The 24,306-nt window shown below is 49.0% G+C and overlaps 1 protein-coding gene across 2 annotated transcripts; it reads left to right on the top strand.

The window, feature by feature from the left end:
* Positions 1-4,737: 4,737 nt before the first annotated feature.
* PTPRN (protein tyrosine phosphatase, receptor type, N) lies at positions 4,738-22,603 on the top strand. 2 transcript variants are annotated; one of them, XM_006867838.1, is made up of 23 exons: positions 4,738-4,852; positions 6,215-6,265; positions 6,505-6,618; positions 8,247-8,343; positions 9,309-9,570; positions 9,653-10,007; positions 10,404-10,535; positions 11,561-11,595; positions 12,287-12,555; positions 12,786-12,872; positions 13,158-13,237; positions 13,430-13,494; positions 14,590-14,808; positions 15,335-15,535; positions 15,635-15,782; positions 15,944-16,017; positions 16,245-16,322; positions 16,423-16,542; positions 18,533-18,699; positions 21,461-21,514; positions 22,079-22,143; positions 22,240-22,313; positions 22,532-22,603. In XM_006867838.1, the coding sequence occupies exons 1-23, from the start codon at positions 4,738-4,740 to the stop codon at positions 22,601-22,603; spliced, it is 2,934 nt and encodes a 977-aa protein (XP_006867900.1). The 2 variants fall into 2 exon arrangements, with proteins under 2 accessions (XP_006867900.1, XP_006867901.1); XM_006867839.1 differs by lacking the exon at positions 12,786-12,872.
* Positions 22,604-24,306: the final 1,703 nt, after the last annotated feature.

The raw sequence follows: 24,306 nt of genomic DNA, 5'->3' as shown, positions 1-24,306 counted from the left end.
ATTCAAGCGTGGCAACAGTAGTGAGGTTGGCCCAGGATCGGGCAGTGTTTTGTTCTGCTGTGCATAAGGTCGCTATGAGTCGGTACCGATTCCATGGCACCTAACAACAACAACAAAAGCAAGCAAGGTTGTATCATGTGTATATTGCAGGTTGTTAATGAGTCTTCCTCCAATCCTGATGCCAAGTTCTCCTTCATATAATGCAGTTTCTCAGACTATTTGCTCAACACACAGATTCAAAAAGTGTGGTGAAAGGATACAACCCTGGCACACACTTTTCCTGATTTTAAACCATTCAGTATCACCTTATTTTCTTCTAATGACAGCATCTTGGTCTATGTACATGTTCCTCACCAGCACAATGAAATGTTCCGGAATTCCCAATCTCTGCAATGTTATTCACAGAAGCCCTTTGAATCCTAAATAGATAAATAAAAAGAAATTCTCACCTACCTAGTCACAGCCAAGTAAAATTGTTGACAATCAAAGACAGTTTATCTATGAAAGTACACAACTATAGTAACACATGAATTCTTTAAAAAGAAGGAAGGGGACAATTAAGTTTGTCCCTAAAAGTACTCTCTACCTTTCTTCCCCCTGTTTTCTGTCCCAGGAGACCGACATGTGGAGACTACTTTAATGAGTTCCCTCTTCTTCTCGATTCTGGTTAGACTGTTGTTCTTGTTAAGTGCCATTGAGTCCATTCCGAATCATAACAACCCTGTTTAGAGTTTCCAAGAAGTGAGTAGTGAGTTTGAACCACTGACCCTGAGGTTTAAACTGACCCTGCAGTTCAGTGCTCATCCGACAGTACCATACCAAGACTCCTCTTGTTAGATTGTTGTTGTTATTGTTGCTAAGTGCCGTCGAGTCAGTTCTGACTCATAGCTATCCTGTATAGGATTTCTGAGGAGTGGCTGGTAAGTTTGAACTGCTGAGCTTGTGGTTCAAACCAACCTTGTGGTCCAGTGCTTATCCCACAGATGATGGGAACACTCAGAAGATGGTCAGAGGGAGGAAATGTGATAATGAAAACAGGGTACTTATTCCCACAGCTCCTTCCCTGTGAGATCACATCAGATTGCCTACTGCCCCTGACATACACATGCCAGGAGACATATATAAAACTTAGGCTGTATCTTCTAGAATCAGCCTTCACTCAAAGCTGCCATGTGTCTTTGGAGAAATGACTGCTTCTATGTTTGAAGCAGGGAATAAACAAATGAGTCTAGTCAACTTTGTCATGAAATCAAGCAGGGGATTACCAACAATTGATGAGATATGTCAAAAGGATACCTGAGTCACTTTAAAAGAACTGTCACTGGCTTAATTTGGAATCATTTGAATGTCAAAGGAATAATTACTAAAATTGAGTGATACACATTGGATATATTAAAATCATACTTCCATTGTTTTTGTTGTTGTTAGGTGCCATCGAATCAATACCGACTCCTACCAACCTTCTGCACAGCAGAAAGAAACACTGCCCTATCCTGGGCCAACCTCACTATTGTTGCCATGCTTGAGCCCATTAATGCTGCCACTTTGCCAATCCATCTCACTGGGGGTCTTCCTCTTTTTCTCTGACCCTCCACCTTACCAAACATGATATCCTTCTCCAGGGACTGGTCCCTCCTGACAATATGTCCAATGTATGAGAGATGAAGTTTGGCCATCCTGGCCTCTAAGGAACACTCTGGTTGCAATTCTTCCAACACAGATCTGTTGGTTCTTTTGGTAGTCCATGGCACTTTCAATATTCTCCTCCAACACCGTAACTTAAAAACATCAATTCTTCTAAGGTCTCCCTTAGTCATTGTCCAGCTTTTGCATGCATATGAGGTTATTGAAAATACCATGGCTTGGGTTAGGTGCACATTGGTCTTCAAGCTAACATCTTTGTTCTTCAACATTTTAAAAAGGTCTTGTGCAGCAGATTTGCCTAATGCAATATGTTGTTTGATTTCTTGACTGCTGCTTCCATGAGTGCTGATAGTTGATCCAAGAAGAATGAAATCCTTGACAACTTCAATCTTTTCTCCACTGATATAGAATGTTGTTTATTGGTCCAGTGGTGAGGATATTTGTTTTCTTTACATTGAGATGCAATCCATACTGAAGACTGTGCTCTTTGACCTTCATCAGTAAATGTTTTAAGTCCTCTTCACTTTCAGCGAGCAAGGTTGTATCATCTACATATTGCAGGTTGTTAATAAGTCTTCTTCCAATCCTAATACCACATTTTTCTTCATATAACCCATACTTTCATAGTAATACTCAAAATCAGTGTTAACATCACTAATAGTGAGACAGTCAGACATTTGAAGGTTTACAGAATTACATATAAAGTATTTTTGCCTAAAGAAAAAAAAAAAAGTTAACCTGATCTAATCAAGACATTAGATCTAACTTCATTTATAAGAACTACAGAAGATACACAGAATTTATACTGACGAAACACACCATGAAGAAACATTCAGACAAATCCAGAAAGTAGGGAATTCTACAGAAAAACTGACCTTAGCTTTTCAACAAAACAGTGTAAAAAAATGGGTGAAAAGTGGAGGGTGGAAGACTATGCAAACTTAAAAGAAAAGTAAGAAACTTAACTACTTGCAATGCTAGTCTTTAATTGGCTCTTATTTTGAACTGAAGAAAGACATTTTGAAAACAATATAAGAAATCTGAATATGCACCTAGCATTACATTATATACGGGAATTATTATAAAGTTTGCACAGTACCATAATGGTATTTTGATTATGTGGGAAAGTCCTTATGTCTTGGTTATGCATATTGAAATATTTATAAATGAAATATCATGCCTATAATTTTCTTTTAAATAATAAAAAGCAAATATGACAAAATAAAAATAACTATTGTTGTTGTTAAGTGTCGTCAAGTCGGTTATGACCCATAACGACCCTGTATAGGGTTTCCAAGAAGCAGCTGGTGAGGTTGAATCACCAACCTTGCAGTTCAAATGGCTTTGTAGCCTGGTGCATTAACCCACAGCTGTACATCAGGACTCCCCACTTTACAGATTAGGAAACTTGGGCTCAGAGAGGTTAAGCAACTTGCCTAAGGTTACATACCTAGTAAACGGCAATGCTAGAATGGGAATCCGGCCACACACACCTGACCATTCCTGTTCTTAAGAATGACACCAGTACCATTGAAGAGTACTTTTTCTGATCCTTGCCTTAAGGTTTACAGTCCTCTATAAAGTATCTTTTCTAGCCCCCCAGCCAACTATTACCTTTTTGTCCAAACTAAGACTAGGGTAGCACTGCAATTGTAAAGAAAAAAAAAAATCCTCAGCACTGGACCAGTAATTAACATCAAGATAAATGGCAAAAAGATTGAAGTTGTCAAAGACTTCATTTTTCTGGATAAACTATCAACACTCATGGGAACAGCAGTTAAGAAATCAAACAACATATTGCATTAAGCAAATTTGCTGCACAAGACCCCTTTTAAGTGTTTAAGAGCAAAGATATCAGTTTAAGAACTAAGGTGCGTTTGACCTAAGCCGTGGTATTATCAATAGCGTTATATGCACATGGAAGTTGGACAACGAATAAGGAAGATGTAAAAGAATTGATTCATTTAGGTCATGGTGTTGGAGGAGAATATTAAAGTACCATGGACTGCTAGAAGAACGAACAAATCCGTGTTGGAAGAAGTACAACCAGAATGTTCTAAGAAGCCAGGATGGCCAGACTTCGCTTCTCATACTTCAGGCATCTTATCAGGAGGGACCAGTCTCTGGAGAAGGACATCATGCTTCGTAAAGTGGAGGATCAGCGAAAAAGAGGAAGACACCCCCCCCCCCAACGAGATGAATTGGCACAGTGACCGCAGAAATGGACTCAAGCGTAACGATTATGAGATTGGCGCTGGACCCTGCGGTGTTTCGTTCTGCTGTGCATAAGGTCGCTATGAGTAAGTAATGACGCGATGACACCTAACAACAACAACAAAGTTAGGGAGTCCTGGTGTGGCAATGCAGTGTAAAGAGCTGGACCAAAAAGTCGGGGGTTCAAACCCACCAGCGGCTTCTTGGAAACCTTATGTTGTTGTTGTTAAGTGCAGTCGAGTCGGATAGGATTTCCAAGGACCAGCTGGTGGATTTGAACCGTCAACCTTTCACTTAGCAGTCTTGTGCTTATCCTACAGCGCCACACCAGGAATCCTGGAAACCCTATACAGGGTCGCTATGAGTGGGAACAGACTCGACGGTACTTAACAACAAAAAGACTAGGGAATAGCAGTGGTGGTCCTTGGGAAGAAACATAGGTTTATGTTGGAAAGGAGTTGGCCAAATGGGAATTCTGGTATGGAGTTGTGTGTTAAAGCCCTGGACTGCAAAGTCGCGGTGGTTCAAGTCCACCAGCTGCTCCTCGGAAAGCCTATACAGGGTCGCTATGGGTCGGAACCGACTCTACTGCACTTAACAACAACAACAATCTATTACTTGGTGGGGGGAAAATGGGTTGCAGAGTACCCCAGTTAATATAACGCTCTTACGCCATGTATGACACAAACAAGCGTAAGAGACGGGGGTGGGAATGGCGTCACTACCCACCTGGGATTGGCTGAATTGCGTTAGAAAGGAGTGTAGACTCCGCCTTGTGGGTGGGTGGGGAGTGGTTGGCCCCGCCTAGGTGCCGCTGGCTGGCTTCCTCCCGCGTAGCTGCAGCTCAGCTGACGGAGGGAGAGCGCAGAGTCGGAAAGGATGCGGATTGCGCGGCGGCCTGGGGGACCCGGAGCATCCGGGGGTCTCCGGCTGCTCCTCTGCCTCTTTCTTCTAAGCAGCAGTCCGGGGGGCTGCAGCGCCATTAGTGCCCACGGTCAGGAGAAAACCTGGGGGAGGGGAGAGGGAACCGGTGGTAAAACCAGAAGGAGTGAGGGAGTGTCACGAAGATAGGAAACTCAGAATACTACTGTAAGGTGGAATGGGGGGAGGCACTGAGATGAAGGCAGGAGGACTTTGGGAGGAAAGGGGCGTAGGCCTGGAGGTGGGGCTCGAAATACGGGGGCGGGACCTAGGAGAAGCGGACTCAGGGGAAGATTGAGGTTTTGGGAGAAAGCTTGGAGGTGTATATGGGAAGAATAAGCAAGTGGCGCCAAAGTGTCAGGGAGGTAGCGACCGGAGCCAGGAGTTTGGGAGTGGAGGATAAAAAGGGAACCGGGAATTCGGTGTCGAAAACCACAGGCATCGGGATCCAGTTTCCCGCAGAAGATTGGGCAGAGGGAGGGGCCAGTGTTTCTTTTTAAACCTAGAGAGGCCGATTGCTGCAATCTGATCGCCGCTAAGAGGGGGTAGCTGGGGGAGGGGACAGGAGAAGATGCGGAGGGGAAGGGTCCCCTCCCGTTCCCCTCAACACAGCCAGGCCTGGTGCTGACTCACATTCGAGCGGACAGAGACAATCAGCGCTGACTCATGGGCTGGGGGCGGGCGGGGGGTTGGCACGTGGTGGAAAGGACGAAGCTCGCTGTATGATTACTCCTTTCCCCACCTGGGCTTGAAGGACAATATAGGGTACTTCCTGTGGCGCTGTGGGTGGGCAGGATGGTGGATGAAGGACGGAACGGAGGAGTCATTCCTCCAAAAGAGCCTCGGGTCTCACCAGGCTCAGGGCTTCAGCACCACGGACAGAGCTAGGCGCTCTTGGGCTAACGTAGGGGCCGTGCCTAGAGTCACTCCTTTTTCTTTTCAGTGTGGGGAGCTCTGCCTTTGATTCTCCCACTTACCCTATTCCGGTGCGTGTGTCTCTGTGTGTGTGCACGCGAGCGTGCGCTAAGATTTCTACCTCTTCTGAGCCCATCATCATAGGATGTTTTTGGAGATGTGGAAAGAAAAGTCTTTTCCCCCAGATTTTGGGAAGTCTCTTTCCCCAGAATTCTCCCACAGTCACTTCATGAGAGTAAAAGTATATGATGCTCCACCACCGCTCTCCTATGCACCTATACTGTATTCTCCTCATTACTCAATTAAGCAAACTGAGGCTTTTAGGAAAAGATCCAGATCCCCAGATTTAAAAATCCAAGGCCAAGTCTCATGATGCCTTCTCTTAAGAACTGTTCTAGCGTTAGGCCTTTCTTAGAATGAAAGAGTGGACCCCACCTGCTTCCCCATTTCTCAGCCTGTCCATTCCTCTGGCCTCTCTGTGTGTGGGGTGTCTGACTCTCTGCTCACCTGTCCTCTACAGGTTGTCTGTTTGACCGCAGGCTCTGCTCCCATCTTGAAGTCTGTATTCAGGGTGAGTGAGGCCCAGGCATAGGAGTCCTAAGACTGGAGGAGTGTGTGCATACCAAGAAAGAAAAGGGAGAAGGAAGTCTGGGAGGGAGGAGGGGCCCTGGGCTTGGGGGAGGGGCTGCCCTGGTGAAGCAGGCTCTCTGAGGCCTGAAGAGGAGATGGAGGGATTCTGTTTATGTTCCATCTGGGTTTTAGAAGGGCTCTTATCCAAGCCCCCTTCTGATACCACTTCTGTGCTCTTAGATGGTTTGTTTGGACAGTGCCAAGTGGGAGTGGGGCCAGTGCAGCCCCTTTTGCAAGTCACCTCCCCAGTCCTCCAACGCTTACAAGGTGTGCTCCGACAGCTCATGTCTCAAGGTGAGATTGGGTGCACTGGAAGGGAGAGACTGGGACTTGGTTAAATATGAGTGGGGAAGTGAGGAATTGCCTAACCTGAGAATATGCTTTCTCCTACCCTAAACTCTCTTCATGAAATCTTCTATCACACCCACTTCTGGAAACTCACTTTCCAGACTTTGAGGGAGAAGGAGACAAGAAGAATGGGAGTAGAGCCCTAGAGATGGGCTGTTCATACTTGGACTCTGGAGGGCCCAGGAGAGGTTTCTAGAAGAAGCTACTGGAAAAGGCCAGCATCCATCTCCTTGTGACTAGCCCCACTCTCTGAATACTGGGGTCCTCCTCTAGGAGAATACCTTCCCCCACCCAATTAGGAAATAGGAAATTCCTGGGAGGATATTCTTGTGTAGGTAAGAACAGATAGAGTCTCATGTTCAAGTGGAAAAGTTGGTTTTAAATAGGAAAACAGGTAGTCCCCCTAATGTTAATAGGCAAGTAGGCAGAGTGTGACGGTGTGAATCCTGATGATTCTAGAATCTGAGTTAAGAGCTGTTGTTGTTGTTATTAAGTACCGTGGAGTCAGTTCCGACTCATAGCGACCCTGCACAGGGTTTCCTAGGCTATAAATCTTTACAGGAGCAGAATGCCTCATCTTTCTCCTGCAGAACCGCTGGTAGTTTCAAACTGCTGACCTTGAGGCTGGCAGCCCAACTCATAACCACTACACTACCAGAGCTCCTTTAGAGCAGCACTGATTATATGTCCAAAAGCAGTGAAGAAGGAATGGAGGTGAAGAATGGGAGATTATTCCTTTGGAATGTCTTTCCTGAGAACAGTTTCATGAAAGGAAAAAGCCATACAGGAGATCTGAGTCAGGAAAAAATGATGAATAATGATGGGGATAATATTAAGTGTTTAAAACAAGTATATAGTGTATTAAGGAGCTCTGGTAGCGTAGTGGTTACGAATCGGGCTGTGAACCTTAAGGTCAGCGGTTTGAAACTACCAGCCGCTCTGCGGGAGAAAGATGAGGCTTTCTACTCCCGTAAAGATTTACACCCTCGGGAACCCTGTACAGGGTCGCTATGGGTCGGAACCGACTCAACGGCACTTAACAACAACATAAAGTGTATTAGCACTAGGTTAGTGTTTTTACTTCCCTGAACTTACTTGATCTTCACAATAGCTCCATTAAGTATGTATTATTCCCACATTAAAGATAAAGGAGACTGGGGCTCAGGATCATCAAAGGGAATAATAATAATTATGATCATCATCATCATAATAGTAGTTATTTAAGTCTCATTGTGTGACAGACACTATCCTAAGCATTTCATCTGTGTTACTTTAGTTATCACAAAAATCTCAGAAGGTATGACTCCCCATTTTACAGATGAGATGATTGAGGATTTGACTGTGGGTTACTTGCTCAAGATGGTATAGGCAGGATTTGAACATAGGCAATCTATCTCTAAAATCTGTACCTGAGGGCAGGAAGAGGACATCTCAGTCACCCTTTCCCAGGTCTCTGGACCCCCTCCACTGCCCGTCTTCATTACCAAAGACAATGGGTTTGTCAGTTCCAATTTCCCACTAGTACCTCAAGACATTTCATGAGCCCACCTCACCCCCATCCTGTCTCCTGGTAGGATTGTCCTGGCATGATGACCTCACCCAGTATGTGATATCCCAGGAAATGGAGCGCATCCCCCGACTTCGCCCCCCAGATCCCCCACCAAGGGACAGGTAGGCAGCCTATTTCAACAACTTCAGCATGGCAAAGCTGGTGAGTTATGGTCATCCTGATGGACAGAGGACAGGATCATCAATGTCAGCAGACTAGAGCTGGGGTATGGGTAAAAGAAGTTTCTTGTTGTTGCTACGGGCCGTCGAGTCAATTCTGACTCATAGCAACCCTGTACAGGGTTTCCAAGAAGTGACTGGTGAGTTTGAACCACTGACCTTGCAGTCCAGTGCTGATCCTACAGTGCCACACCAGGAGTTAGGAATGGTCATTCTCTGGCTTTCCTACCCCAAACAGGTGCAGAGCTCATCCCCAGGGATCCAGCAAAACAGGGGCATTGAAAAAATTGTTTTGAAAAGTCTTTACCACTTGATATTTCAAAAGAAGCATCAAAATAGTCAGCATTGGGGGAAATTCAAATTTTGTTGCGCTTGAGTTAGTTAATGCTTCCATTTTGTGACCCGGTGGAATCACATACAGCAGAGCCCCATCACTGTGCTTTAGGGCTTCTCAAGGTATTGCTCAGATCCTGGACAGCAGAGGGAAGTCAGTGATGCCCAGGGGCCAAAGATGATGATTCCAAAGTGAAGAAGGCAAGGGAGGGGGCATTCCTGAATGTTCACACATACACCTGGAGCATCAGGTGTGGGGACACAGAACACAGGGACAACTGGGCAAGCACAGCTACAACTCATCAAGAGAGGATTCTGCTGTCCTCACCTGCTTTTCTTCCCTCTTCTCCATCCTGGGCCCCATGTTCTTTAACTCCTGAACTGTCTGGGGAACCTAGATCCTAACCCTAACCTGTCTCTTCCCCTGAAGCTACCTTATTTATCATAACATCAAGCCTACTCTTAACTGCTGAAACTGTCTGGCCCCCACTATTTCTGCCTAGTGAGCTTTCTATGCCTTTGCCCTGCACAACCAACCAACACACACACACACCCCACTTTGCTTTTCTCCCCAGATCTGGCTTGGCATCCAAGAAGCCTGGCCCCCCTGGAGAGCTGCCTTCACAGGGCATCCCCACTGGCTCTGCCCCTTCTGTCCAGCATCTGCTTCCGAGGCTTCCAGCAGGTGGAGGTGGAGCTGGGACCGGCTCCTCCCTATCCCCTCTACAGACGGAGCTGCTGCCCCCTCTCTTGGAGCATCTGCTGTTGCCCCCACAGCCTCCTCACCCTGCCTTGAGTTATGAACCCACCCTGCTGCAGCCATATCTGTACCACCAGGTGAGCCCTAGACTCTGGCCCTGCCCCAACCTGTCCCCTAGTTCCGACTTCTGCACTTACCGGGATTTCTGGTTTCCCACAGTTTGGCTCCCGCGATGGCTCTCAGGGCTCAGAGAGTTCCCCAGGGATGGTCAGTGTCAGCCCCCTGCCCAAGGCTAAATCCCCTGCCCTCTTCAGCAGAGCTGCCTACAAGGGAATATTTGGGGTCTACCCTGGCCACTCTTATGGGGACTCTCCAGGGCCTTCACCTGCTCAGCTTTTCCAGGACCCAGGGCTGCTCTACCTAGCCCAGGAGCCTCCAGTGCCCAGTAGGGCCAGGGCACCAAGGCTTCCAGAGCACGGGGACAGCAAACAGGCAGAAGATTCCTCAGAGGACAATGAGAAGGCAGGATTGGGGCGTCATGGGGAGAAGCGTCCTTCCCCTGCAGCGCAGCCAGGTAACAGAGATCAGTGCCTTCCTGCCCTCCTGTGGGGGTCACTTAGGGAACCTGGGGTTTCCTTCCCAACTAACATGTCCTTATCCATCCACACAACCAATGCTTACTGATAACTTCATCAGTGGCCTACACTAGCTAGCCCCTGGGGATATATAGTGGCAAGGGGGGCTAACATGACTCTTCTCCATATAGATTGTCAAGATGGCCATGGTGGGACTGGAATTAGGTATTGCTTGGTCCCTGGAAGACCTTGTCCTCACAGTGTAGACAAGGACTAGGAAGGGAAAGGCATCAGTGTCCTGATGTCTGAGGACAAGCTCCCATTCACGCATCTGCACCCCATAAATGCATCTCCCTATAAGCCCTAATAAGCACTGCATCTGGCTTGCTAAGCAGATGTGGCCCTGCAAAGACTGGCAGCTGTGCTGGCAGGCTACGGAATGGAGCTTCATCAGCTGACCCCTGAGCAGCTCTCCACCCTATCGACCCTTCTGCAACTGCTGCCCAAAGGAGGAGGAAGAAACCTAGGTGAGTGTCCAGGCAGAGACCAGGCACTCCCAGCATCTTAGAGGCCTCTTGCCCCTCTTCTCAGACCACACAGAGCAGCCTGGAGGGGAAGAGTCAGGTCATGGGAAGGATGTGCTTTTAAAACCCAGGGTTGCTGTCAACCAAAGCCATGGAGCAAGGGGCAGGGCGGTGAGTTGAGAGGCCAGATCAGGAGAGGACTGGAGGGTAGAAATAAGAGAAAAAGAAACAACTGGGGGGCGGGGGGATCAGTGATCAGGATGTGCCCAGAAAGATGTGGTCAGTGATAATGAGTACCCAGTCATGGTATTTTCAGTTGTCTCATATGCAAGTGAAAGTTGGACAATGAATAAAGACGACCAGAGAAGAATCAATGTATTTGAGTTACAATGTTGGAGAAGAATATTAAAAGTACTGTGGACCTCCAGAAGAATGAACAAATCTGTGTTGGAAGAAGTACAGCCAGAATGCTCCATAGCACGACTTCATTTCTCATGCTTCAGACATGTTATCAGGAGGGACCAGTCCCTATAGAAGGACATCACGCTTGATAAAGTGAAGGGTCAGCACCAAAAGAGGAAGACCCCTGAGGAGACGGATTGACACGGGGCAGCAGCAATGGGCTCACATTTAACAAGAACTGTGAGGATGGAGCGGGGACTGGGCAGTGTTTTGATCTGTTGTACAGAGGGTCGTTCTGAGCCAGACCCTAACAACAGCAAGGAGTGGGGCATAGCCATTGTTTAGGAGAAGCCAATAATCAATGCATAGCAGGAGGACAGAACAAAGAAGAGCTTTGAGAGATGTGGCCAATGGCAGATGGAGAAGAATTATTTTTAAATTATAAAAATGAAGAATTATAAAGAAAAACCAAAGGTCAGTGAGACCATGCTTAGAGTGAGAGAAGTAAGGGCTTGGCCAAGGACTGAGGGGAAAGAGCAGATGTACAAAGACTCTGGTCCTTCCTCCCACTGTGTCATGTGGGCCTTGCCTCTCTGCCCATGGTCTTGCTTTTCCTATTCCTACAGGTGGGGTTGTAAATGTTGGAGCTGACATCAAAAAAGTGAGTTCTCAGAACCTCTGTGATCCATAAGTGCCCCAGAGCAATGCTTCCCCCTTGCTGAAATCTAAAGCTAGGATCAGGACCCATAATACATATTCGCCAATCTCTCATTTTGCTTAGTGATTTTACTAAGCCAAAGCCCAGAGATTGCAAGTTTCTATCGAAGGTCTCACCTCATGTGAGATGAAGCTGGGTGCAGTGGCTGAGTACAAACCAGAATTCTTTATGTGCAGCTCTCTTTTGCTACAGTCATTTCAGACCATGCTCTAAGAAACCCTATCAGAAGACAGGGGTGGGGCTGTGGCAGGCAGGCTCCTGGCCTCAGTAGCTTGCGGAGCTCTGCTTCTAGCTGTTGTACTTGTTAGCCATCTAAGATTTAGCAGCTAAATGAAAGTTTAAAAACCATCTTCTACCCTTCCCTAGCTCCCTTACTCAGGAGATTTTCCCTGACTCCTGACCCGTCTCGTGCTTTACTACTGACCTTGCTGCACTCATTTGTTCCCTTATTCATTCACTCATTCACTTGATTTACATTTACTGGGTGTCCTCTGTGCTCAGAGCTGAGGAATAGAAAAAGAAACAAGTCCTAAACCCCTCTGCAGAAGCTAACAGTCTAGGGTGTGGACCTTCAGCCCACCCCCACCCCCAGCCCTCCAGGTTTGGCTACACCCCTCTGCTGTCTTCAAAACAGACAATAGAGGCGCAGATAGAGGGTGGAGATACAGCAGAGCCGCTACCCCCCACACCCTCCCTGGCTGGAAATCCCACTGCTAGCCCCACCTCCAGTAAAGACCAGCAAGTACTGAGTTCCCTAGAGTCTGCCCAAACCTCGAGCCCTCCCGCCACACCTGTCCTGCTGGAGAAGAAAAGTCTACTGGGCCAGATCCAGCCCACAGTCGTGGGGCAGCCCTCAGCTCAGCCATCTGCAGAGGAGTATGGCTACATCGTCACTGACCAGAAGTAAGAGTCCTGCTGGGAGTGGACCGGGGAAGGTGGGGAGGAGAGCCAGGAGGGAAGCTGTCCAGACCCTGAGGGATAGGCTGGTCTGCCTGGCACGAAGCAAGGGACAGAAATCCAGATATGGAAACAGAGAACTGATGGGCTGCTCTGCACCCCATGGGGTGGCCTATTTCAAGAAGTGACTGTGTGGGACCCTTCATTTCCTTCTTTCGCCTGCTCCCCATCTCCAGGCCCCTGAGCCTGGCTGCAGGTGTGAAGCTGCTGGAACTCCTGGCTGAGCATGTGCACACGTCCTCGGGTAGCTTCATCAACATCAGGTGGGACTGGCACCTTGCTAGGGATGGCAGGGACAGACTGCAGCTGGAGAGGGAGGAGGGTTCTGGTACAGCCAAGGAGAGAAAGGGAAGATAAGCTCTGGGTCAAGGGCCAAGATGGGTCAGAGATGCTCCCAGCTGTATTGAAGAAACAGCTACCTCAATCCCCACCCAGTATCTTCCTGAGTCCAGACATCCCTGTATGGCATCCCTGAACCGTTCCGGCCCCATCCTCTAGTGTCTTGGGTCTGGGGTGGGTGAGGCAGTAACGTAGCTCCAATTTGGCAGTGTGGTGGGACCAGCCCTGACCTTCCGCATCCGGCACAATGAGCAGAACGTATCTTTGGCTGATGTGACCCAGCAAGCTGGTAAATACTACTCTGACCTCAACCTCAGGCTTGACCCCAGCCCAGCCCTAGTAGAATTCACCCAGATCTGTGGATGATGATCCCCTGAAATATTCCAAGACCACATGGGTCCTACCTGCCACTTGGCATAGCAGGACATTGGGTAGACCACATACATGTTGTCGGAGAGTCTGACCTACCTCCTCCCTACAGGGCTGATGAAGTCGGAACTGGAAGCCCAGACAGGGCTCCAGATCTTGCAGACAGGAGTGGGACAGGTATGAGCTACCTGAAGATTCAGTCAAAGCCCCAGAAGGTTGATGTTCCTTACAAAAAAAAAAAAAAACAGAAACAAACCTGGCCAGAGAACTGGAGTCAAAGCCTCATTTACCTGACTGCAGGCTGGCTTCACCAAAGCAGTCCCTCCCCATGCAATTTTCCTTCTGACCAGCAGATGGCACCAGTGATAATTCTTCCCTGCCAGCCCAGGGTTCTATGGTGGTGGTGGTGGGCTTTGTGTGCCACTGAGTCAATTTCAACTCATAACGGCCCTGTACAGAGTTCCAAGGTTGTAAATTATGGGAGCAGAAAGCCTCCTCTTTCTCCTCCAGAGCAATGCTAGATGTGAACCACTGACCTTTTAGTCAGCAGCCCAGTTTATATATAATCCACTATGCTAAAGAACCAATAGACCCATTTTGGAAGAAGTGCAGCCAGAGTTCTCCTTGAAGGCCAAGATGGCCAAACTTTGTCTCTCATACTTCGGACATATTGTCAGGAGAGACAAATATGTCAGGAGAGACAAAGGATATATCATGTTTGGTAATGTCAGAGAAAAAGAGGAAGACCCCCAATGAGATGGATTGGCCAAGTGGCAGCATCGATGGACTCAGGCGTGGCAACAGTAGTGAGGTTGGCCTAGGATTAGGCAGTTTTCATTCTGCTGTGCATAAGGTTGCTATGAGTCGATGCCGACTCGATGGCACCTAACAACAACAACATGCTACCAGAGCTCCTTCCAGGGTTCTATAGGAGGGCAGTACATTTGGCAAGAACTAGCTGAAATGTTCATTTCCCATAGTCTTCTGGAGGAAATCTCTAAATTTTAAGGGAAATCCTTGCACAGAAAGAACAGTGTGCTCAAAATATATTTTTCATTATGCATTCAACACGGATCCTTCACACTCTACTATCCAGTTTCTTGGGTAGAGTTCTGTTCTCTCTCCACTTTTAAAACTCTGTGTGGTGAGTGGGTCTGATAGGCTGTGAGAAGCAGGTCTTCTACCTGTACCCCAGGGCACATTCTAGCAGGAAGTGTTGGCCACAGAGAGGGTCAAGGAGCAGCCCCCTTGATTCCAATCTTGTTTCCACAGAGGGAAGAGACAGCAGCAGCCTTTCCTCGACCAGCCCGCAGCAACTCTCCCATGCGTTCAGTGCTGCTTACTCTGGTGGCCCTAGCGGGTGTGGCTGGACTTTTGGTGGCTCTAGCGGTGGCTCTGTGCATGAGGCAGCATGCCCGACAACGGGAAAAAGAGCGCCTGGCAGCCCTGGGGCCTGAGGGGGCCCATGGTGACACCACCTTTGAATATCAGGTGTGCTGAGGAGAGGAAATGGAGGGTGCTTGGGAATCTAGGTCTTGCATGGAGTGGGAGTAGGAAATTGAATAGGGGGTGAGCCCTGATCCCTAAGAATGTTCTGGCAGAGGCTGGAGAAAGTAGAGGACTGTGGGGGTCTTTTGAATGGGGTGAAAACTAGGAGCAGAGATTCTTTTCAATACTAAGATCCTAGAGTTCTGAACTTCTACACTGTAACAAGGATAAGGGTCAGGTTAGACAGGTTCCATTTAAAATCAGTCAAGGACAATTTGTCGAGTCAATTCTGACTTATAGTGACCCTGTATAGTGTTTCCAAGGCTGTAAATCTTAGTGGGAGCAGAAAGCCTCATCTTTCTCTAGAGGAGAGGCTGATGGGCTCGAATCACCAACCTTGTGGTCTGCAATCCAGTGCTTATGCTACAAAGCCACTGTGCTCTCAAGGGCTAGCCTAGGGGCCCAGAATTGAACCTTGTTGGAAAGTCCTCAGGGGACCCCTGGGCCCCACCTAATCCTTCCTCTGCAGGACCTGTGCCGCCAACACATGGCCACAAAGTCCCTGTTTAATCGGGGAGAGGGTCCACCAGAGCCCTCGCGAGTGAGCAGCGTGTCCTCTCAGTTCAGCGACGCGGCCCAGGCCAGCCCCAGCTCTCATAGCAGCACGCCATCCTGGTGTGAGGAGCCTGCCCAGGCCAACATGGACATCTCCACAGGGCACATGATTCTGGTCAGGGCTGGAGCTGGGTCGGTTGGGGGTGGGGGGCAGGCTGGTGGGAAAGGAAGGGCTGGCGGTGTGGGCCTGAGCTGGGCTGTGGTGCTCCCGCAGGCATACATGGAGGACCACCTGCGGAACCGTGACCGCCTGGCCAAGGAGTGGCAAGCCCTGTGTGCCTACCAGGCAGAACCTAATACCTGTGCCACTGCTGAGGGGGAGAGCAACGTTAAAAAGAACCGCCACCCCGACTTCCTGCCCTGTGAGTGAGCCGTGCTGGCTATCATAGCCCAGCCTGATCTGCTGGGAGCTCTGGAGGGCTTGGGGGAAGGGGTTGGGCTCCTGGCTCAGGCTGAGTGGCAGGGGTGCCAGGACTCCAATGACCAGGGTGGGCATCTGGGGTGGGCTATGGGGTGTGTACAGATGACCATGCCCGCATCAAGCTGAAGGTGGAGAGCAGCCCTTCTCGGAGTGATTACATCAACGCCAGCCCTATTGTGAGTGGCCCTGGCCCCAGCCCTCATCTCTGTCCCATCTTTATCCTGCCCTCATCCTTGCCATAAACCTCATTCCTCTGTGGCCACCACCCAAGCCACCCAAGGGCCTGATATCCTAGCATGGACATGGGGTGGGGGTGGGGGACTCTGACCCACTCCCGTTGACCAATGTCTCTCCATAGTGAGACATCGCCTTCTAACTCATGATGCATCTTTCCTACTCTCAGATTGAGCATGACCCTCGGATGCCAGCCTACATAGCCACTCAGGGCCCGCTGTCCCACACCATTGCAGACTTCTGGCAGGTAGGCTCTTGGATGGACGACTAGAGGTTCTCGTGGTCAGCCAGAGCGAGCCAGATCCCAGCAAGGTTAAAGTGGTGCTAACTTGGGCCTCTGCCCCTAGATGGTGTGGGAGAGTGGTTGCACTGTTATTGTCATGCTGACCCCACTAGTGGAAGATGGCATCAAGCAATGTGACCGTTACTGGCCAGATGAGGGCTCCTCCCTCTACCACGTATATGAGGTCAGTAGAACCTCCTAACCCTGGGATGATGGGAAGGGGAAAGGTGGTGGTGGCACATGCATGTATAAATGAATATATATGTCTACATACATATATAGGGAGAACAGTGGCCCCATACAATAAGCACTAGACTGCTAAGCACAAGGTCAGCGTTTCGAGTCCACCAACCACTCCGAGGAAGGATGAGGCTTTCTGTTCTTGCAAAGATTTAAAAGCCTCAGAAAGCCTATGCGGGGTTGCTATGGGTCAGAATTGACTCGATGGCACTCAACAACAACATAAATATATATTCACATACATATCTACATATACATATGTATGTGTGTCCTGTCTAAAAATTTTAGGAGCTTGTAAGAGCCCTGGAGTCCTGGTATGGAGCTGTAAGGTCAGTTTGAACTGCAAGGTCAGTGGTTCAAACCCACCAGTCACTCTTCGGAAACTCTATACAGGATTGCTATGAGTTGGAACCGACTCAACAGCACTTAACAACAACAATAAGGAGCCCTGGTAGCATAGTGAGTTATAAGCAGGGCTGCTAATCACAAGGTCAGCAGCTTGAATTTCTCAGATGAGGCCTTCTGCTCCGATAAAGATTTACAGCCTCAGAAACCCTATACAGGGTTACTATGAGATAGGACCAACTCCACAGCACACAACTACCAACCATGGTGGTGCAGAAGCACTCAGCTGCTACCCAAAGTTGGTGGTTCAAACCCACCAGCAACTCTATGGGAGAAAGTTATGTCAGTCAGATTCCATGAAGATTACAGTTTGGAAACCATATGAGCAGTTCTGTTCTGTCCTATAGGGTCACTAAGAGTTGAAACCCATTCTATGGAAATGGGTTTAGTTTTTGGCTTAGGAGAAGATGTGCAGAAATAAAGCTATAAAACCATCAAAGCAGATGTAAGAAGCTAAGAGCCAAGAATAAATGAGACAGGGAAGATAATACCCAAAGACAGTTAGAGATCAAAACAACAAATAAAGACAGGGAAGATAATACACAAGTATAACTGGAGATCAAAACAAACAAAGCAAACCACCAGTCACACACACTCGCTGATTATAGAAAACAGAAACAAACCTTTGCATTTAGAGAGAGGATAGGTAGGTTGGGGGAAACTGGGCAGAGGCAAAGCAAGGGAAGAAGGAATTGATTCTGTTGTTAAGTGCCTATGAGTCGGTTCAGACTATAACAACCCTGTAAATGGTTTTCGAGATACAGCTGGTGACCTTGCAGTTCAAACGAACCTTGTGGTCTAGCGTTCATCCTACAGCGCCACTCCAGGACTCCATTTAAGATCAGAGGTGTTAGGAAAAATTTCTCATCACTACATGAGAACCTTCTCATCTCATCGCTTTCTCCACCAGCTGCTCAGGAGAAGGATGTGGCAATTTGCTTTTGTGAAGATTGTGTCATTAGGGATCATCAAGTTGATTCCAACTCATAGTGACCCGTGTGTATAACAGAATGAAATGTTGTCTGATCACCCTCACAAGTGCTGTTGCTTTAGAAAGCCTACGAGGCAGTTCTAGTCTGGACATACTGTCATTATGAGTTGGAACTCAGATGAGGACTCAACAGTCGTTTTTTGTGTGTTTCTTTGGTTTGGTTTTTATTGGCCCTGCTCATTCATAGTTAATGGAAAGTCTAATAAAAGCATTACAAATTTTCATAGAAATTTATAGTGTGGGTCGTATGGATTGTGCCAGACCCTGTGAGGAATCCAATGAAGGAGAGACTGACCCCAAGAAACTCACAATAAGAGTAGTGTCTAGTTTGAAAAGCCACCAGTTGTCTTGAGGAGTAGCTAAGTAGCACAGCTAGGGCACTAGGGATAGCTGGGACTGTTGGGTGGAGAGGATTTAGAGAGATGGAAGAGATGCAGTCTAGACTTGGAGACGGGCGATCCCACAGGCGCCTGGCAAGCCGAGAGAGACCTGGCCAATGGCAGCTGCCAGGCTCAGACCTGTGCTCACTCCTCCCCAGGTGAACCTGGTATCGGAACACATCTGGTGTGAGGACTTTCTGGTGCGGAGCTTTTACCTGAAGAACGTGCAGACCCAGGAAACGCGCACGCTCACGCAGTTCCACTTCCTCAGCTGGCCGGCAGAGGGCACTCCGGCCTCCACGCGGCCCCTGCTGGACTTCCGCAGGTGAGGGAATAGGAGCCTAGGGGCAGTGGGGCAGACTCCCTGGTGGATTTGGAGAGACACTAGAGAGGGGCCTGGGAGCCGGGCTCCCCAGTATATGGCACTGAAGCCCCGGCCCGTTGGCTCCTAGGTCAGAAGGGCAGGCCCTTAGCCGGAGCCTTGACATCTGCCCTCCGGTGGCTCGTTCCAGAACCCCCACAAAAACTGAAGCTCGGGCTTGCTGTCTTCATCTCCTCTCCCCCCTCCCCGCAACTCCGGTTTCCGGAAACTCTAGTTTCCCCCCCACTCTCTCTTTTCTAGTCTTTTCTTTTCCATTCCCCTTTCCCTTCCTTTCCTCAGTTACCACCCCTCCACGTCCCCAGGAAAGACTCGCCTTAATGCTAGCTCCCTTTGTCTCCCCTCCACATCAAGACCCCTACTTCCTGTTTCTCCTTTCCATTTCTTTCTTCCATCTCAAAGTCTCCAGCACCATTTTCCTACTTCGTCTGCCTCATCCTCCCATAATCCTTCTCCCTGTCTCTTCCATTCTGACTCCCTCCTTCCCTGTCATTCGTTCTCTGCCATTGTCCAATCTTTCCTTCTATTTCCATTTCTCCTTCTCTGCCCCTCTCCCATTTTTCTATCTCTTCTTGACCTTTGCCCCCTGTCTCCCGTCTCTCTGTACAGGCCTCTGTCCTGGCTCTTCCCTCTGTCTCTCCCTCTTTTCTCTCTCCCTTCCCCCTCGCTCAGCACAGCTGCCAATATCATGTGATCTGCAGCTAGCATTCTCACTCCAGTTGCATAGTCACAAAAGTGATCCCTGGCAGGTGTGGCTGCTGCCTGGACAGAACAAGGAGGCTCAGAACCATCCCGTAGGCTGCAGGGAGAGCTGGGGGTGGGATGCGGGCAGAGGGAAGAGGCAAAAGACAGTCATCCAGAGTGTGGGAGGATCTCTGCATTCTCAGGGACATAGTGGAGCCCAAGGTGGGGACTGGGAAAGGAAGCTTACTGAGGGACTTGCCCTGTTCTGACACCAAAACCATGCTGGGGCCAGGCCTTCCCTGCTTGTCCCATCCTGATAAACAGCTAAGAAGCTTGCCAATATGGCCAAGGGCCCCACCCTTACTTTGGTGCCCTTTGCCCCGCTGGCCAGAGATCTCAGGTGCTCAGGTGAGAGAGCTGAGCTAGGGGTGGGGATCTGAGAGTGGTTTCTGAGCCTCAAGACAAAGGTTTCTGATTTGGGTCTCTGGGAGCCTGAGGCACAGGTACCTGGAAAACCATGGTGGGAGTACTGGAGCTGTTTTCTATTTCCCACATTTCAATTTTTTCTTTTTTTGGCTATGGGTCGATGTCACTTAACAACAACAATAAACATTTAAAATATTGAGGTGGAACTAGTATCTGGGCCTTCACAAGCTAGCTAAACGGTTGTTTCTTTGCTTTAGGTTGGAATTATGTAAACCCAGTGTATTTAACAGTAGATCCCAGAACAAAGTAATTAAGTTGTTAAATGCTGTGGAGTCCGGTTCTGACTCCAGTGACCCTGTATAGGGTTTCCAAGGAGCAGCTGGTGAGTTTGAACTGCCAACCTTGCAGTTCGGTGCCACAAAGGTCACAAAGTAATTCCTACTTAATGAATTCAGTTTAGTGAAGGTCAACCAGGGAACAGGTGAAATAATAAAGAAAGTCTTAGAAAGTGACCCTGATCAAGTTCCTTGACCTCCTGGTTTCCTTACCTGTGACATGAGAATGAAGACACATACTTTATGGGGTTGTGGGAAGACAGAATCAGGTCAAGTATACAAAATCTAGTTCAAATGCCTGGCACACAGTGAAGGTTTCATTGATTACTTCTAGTTACTATTTAGCATCCTGGTTATGATGGGTAAAGTGAAGGGTCAGCAGAAAAGAGCAAGACCCATCATGAGATGGACTGACACAGTGGCAGCAACAGTGGGCTCAAAGGTAACAATTGTGACGATGGCGCAGGACTCAGCAATGATACGTTCTGTGCACAGGGGTGTTATGAGTGGGAGTCGACTCGATGGCACCTAACAGTTATTGAATGATTGGGAGCCATTCTTGTGACTACTGTTCAGTTCCATCCCTGTGATTACTAACCGTTGTTCTAGAAGATCATTGTGGACACCGGGAACTATTCAAAATCACCTGGCCCTGCAAGTCTGGGGGAGCCAGCATAGAGGACCACTAAGCTCCAAGCTTCCCTTGAAACAATCTGATGAGCCTCCCTAGTCAGTCTTGGCCCAGAAGGGGTAACAGAGATCTCCCAAATCTCAAAGAAGGAAGGCCATAAGGAACAAGGGCAGGTGAGACTGGGCCACTAAAGGAGGGAGAAACCTATTACTCCTTGCTGAGCTGTGGTCAGAGGCAGCAAAGAAGTGTGTGAAGTCCAAGTGGCCCCCAGATCTGAAGCTCACTCAGCCACAGAACACCAGGATGGGCAGCAGCCTGGGTTCACAGTGGAGCCCACCTGCCTGACATCATCAGCTCTTTATATGAATTGTTTCATGTAATCATTGTAACAACCCTAAGGAAAAGGTTGGAAAGTTACTAAGGCTCAGAGATGTTGAGTTAGTTGTTCCAAATGCATAACTTAGGCACACGACTGAAAAACAAGGCAAGCCCAGTGCCAGTGATACCAGCTCTAGAACTTCATCTCCAGCCCTGACTCCTCCCCTCTGCCCCAGGCACAGGAAAAGGCAGAAAGAGCGGCTTCTCCTGCCACACTCTGCTCACAGATCCTCACACCCACTTCTTGTTGCAGGAAGGTGAATAAGTGCTACCGGGGCCGCTCCTGCCCCATCATCGTACACTGCAGGTGCGTAGAGAGGGGCTGGGAACAGGGTGGGGGAGGAACAGACATGATGGCCCAGGTGGTCTCCCAGACACACTGCCTACCTCTCCCCTGGATGCTGGCAAACCACAGCCCCTGGACCAAATCCGGTGCATCACCTGTTTCCATAGCAGCCCAGGAACTAAGCATGGTTTTCACATTTTTAAATGGCTAAAGGAAAAAGCAAAAAAGATGACTCTGCCAGACTATATGGTACTCAAAGCTAAAAATATTTACTGTCTGGTCCATTCACAAAAGTTTGCTGGTGTTGGGCAGAGCACTTCCCTCCTCCTGTTTCTACCTCAGGACCACCAGGTTTCTACCCCAGAGCCCTCCTTTTGGGTTGTTCCATTGCCCAAGTGGCACTTCCGGGGTCACAGGTTCCCTCCTCAAGGCCTAATCCCTCACCCTCTCACCTGAACTCAGTCACTCCCCACCCAAGCCAACCCTATCAGATCAACCACTGTTTACTCCATTCTTCCGGTCACATATACCCCCCCAACCCCCACCCCTCTGCTGGTCTTAAGCTGGTCACATCTCTGGTTTCAGTGATGGCGCAGGGAGGACTGGCACTTACATCCTGGTTGACATGGTACTAAACCGCATGGCCAAAGGTAAGACCTTCCCTGAGGGACCAACACACACAGCCCCGAGGGCCAGGAGAGCTCTTGGAAGGGTCCCCTGTGCAGCTTTCTGCACCCCACCCCCAGGAGTGAAGGAGTTTGACATTGCTGCCACCCTGGAGCACATCCGTGACCAGCGGCCCGGCCTGGTCCGCTCCAAGGTGAGTGTCCTCCCTGCCCCATGCCCAGCACCCACTTCTCAGCCACCCTGGGGAGACCACCAGCAGCCTGTTTTCTTCAGTCTGTGACTTCAGTGCCCCGCAGGGGACTCCCGATCTTCCCTGGGAACTTTCTCAGCCCCCCACCTCTCCTAGGCCCTGCTTGGGGCCAGAGCAGAGGCCCACCTTCCCCTGACTCTCCTTTGCCTGAACTTCCCCAGGACCAGTTTGAATTTGCTCTGACTGCAGTGGCAGAGGAGGTGAATGCCATCCTCAAGGCCCTGCCCCAGTGAGCCCCATGTGGGCAGCCCAGCCTCCACCCTCTGTGCCGTGTGACCATCTGTGCACCCACTCTAACATCCCGCCTGCGACCTTGGTTCTCCTGGGCATGGCCAGCCCTTCCAGGAGGCGTGTATAAGGACTGGAGCCGAGAGCAGCACCTTGTGGGGAAGGTGGCAGCTTGCCAGGGGAGAGCAAGGCGGTGGGCAGCAATTCTCACAGAGCCTTTCCTGCCTAACGGCCCTGGCCACCAACTTCCATGCTCCCAGAAACACCCAGCAGGAGTCTGTGGGTACTCCCTCCTACCCAATCCAGGGGGCAGGGCGCCCCAGACATCAGCTCTAGGCTTCCCCACCCCATGAGTTCTTGCCTGCCTCCACCCGCAGGGCCCCTCCCACTGCCTTCCTGCCCCAGGCCTCTCAACCTTTCCCTCTCTGGCACTAGAGAACATTTCTAGAAACATCTACTTTTGTATCAATGTGAATAAAGTTAGTGTGTTGTCTGTGCAGCTGCAACCCTAACTCCTACACATTTCTGTCTGGTTTGCTGCCAGACTCCAGCCCCAGCCATCAGGAGCCAGGCTGTGGAGTTAGGCTTTCCCAGGATTCAATGGTATAAAGGAGCTTCCTCTATGGTGGTGGTTATCTTCCTATGTAGCAGTCTCCAAAGTGCTTGCCATTTGTAACTTGCATCATCTGCACAACGCTACCAGATAAATCTAGTATTACTGTCCTCATTTTACAGATGAAGTAACAGTGGTACAGAAACCATAAGCAACTTGGCCACAGTAGCATGACTTGTAAGTGGTGGCGCTAGGATTCAAACCCAAGCACGCATCACATTTTCATTGGACTGCCTCTTCATTCTTGGGCAGCTGCTGCATGCCCTTTAAACCCAAACCCAAGTGACTTCAGATGTGTAGCAACCCTGTCTAGGGTTTCTGAGACTGTCAGTCTTTACAAGCAGCCAGCCTCATCTTTCTCTGAGAAGCAGCTGGTATGTTTGAAACCCCAACCTTATAATTAGCAGCCCTTGTTGTGTGCCATCGAGTCAGTTCCAATTCATAATGACCCTGTATAAGGTTTCTAGGAGGGACTGGTGGGTTTGAATTGCTGACCTTGTGGCTACTGGTCCAGTGCTCTGCTGAAACTCAACTCCCAACTGTTTGTTCTTAAAGGCCAGAAGTGGGAAAAACATCCATTCTACAAACTTCTAGCAGATTCTCTTTCTAGAAATGGAGGCATGAAAGGTGTGAATTCCTCTTTCAGAACAGTCTATTTCTTTGTTTTGAGAAAAATGGGGATCCACACCACCCCATTGTCTGTGCAGAGGTGCTTTGTGTGTCACGGGAAAGGCATCCCCCCTCCCCTGCCCCCACACACACACAGGTTATCTGGAGATAGGAGGACTACCTAGTTTTTTCCTCCCTGAACCTGATGAGCTGGTTGGGACTAACTTGGGCCACTACCAGTGGGAAGGCAGGCCTCTGAAACTCAAAGAAACCTATGGAGGGGCTCAGTCTATGGATCTTAAAACCCAAACCCAACTCTGCCATCCAGTCGATTCACTCACAGTGACCCTAATGGACATAGAAGAACTGCCCCATAGTGTTTCCAAGGCTGTAATCTTTATGAAGTCCTGGGGTGATGCTATTGGTTAATGCACTGAACTGCAAGGTCAATTTGAACTGCAAGGCCAGCAGTTCAGACTCACCAGT

The sequence above is a fragment of the Chrysochloris asiatica genome, unplaced genomic scaffold (genome assembly GCF_000296735.1).
Source record: "Chrysochloris asiatica unplaced genomic scaffold, ChrAsi1.0 scaffold00110, whole genome shotgun sequence".
Lineage (NCBI taxonomy): Eukaryota > Metazoa > Chordata > Mammalia > Afrosoricida > Chrysochloridae > Chrysochloris > Chrysochloris asiatica.
Note: the sequence above shows the minus strand (reverse complement) of the source record. Positions and strands in the feature narration are given on the sequence as shown.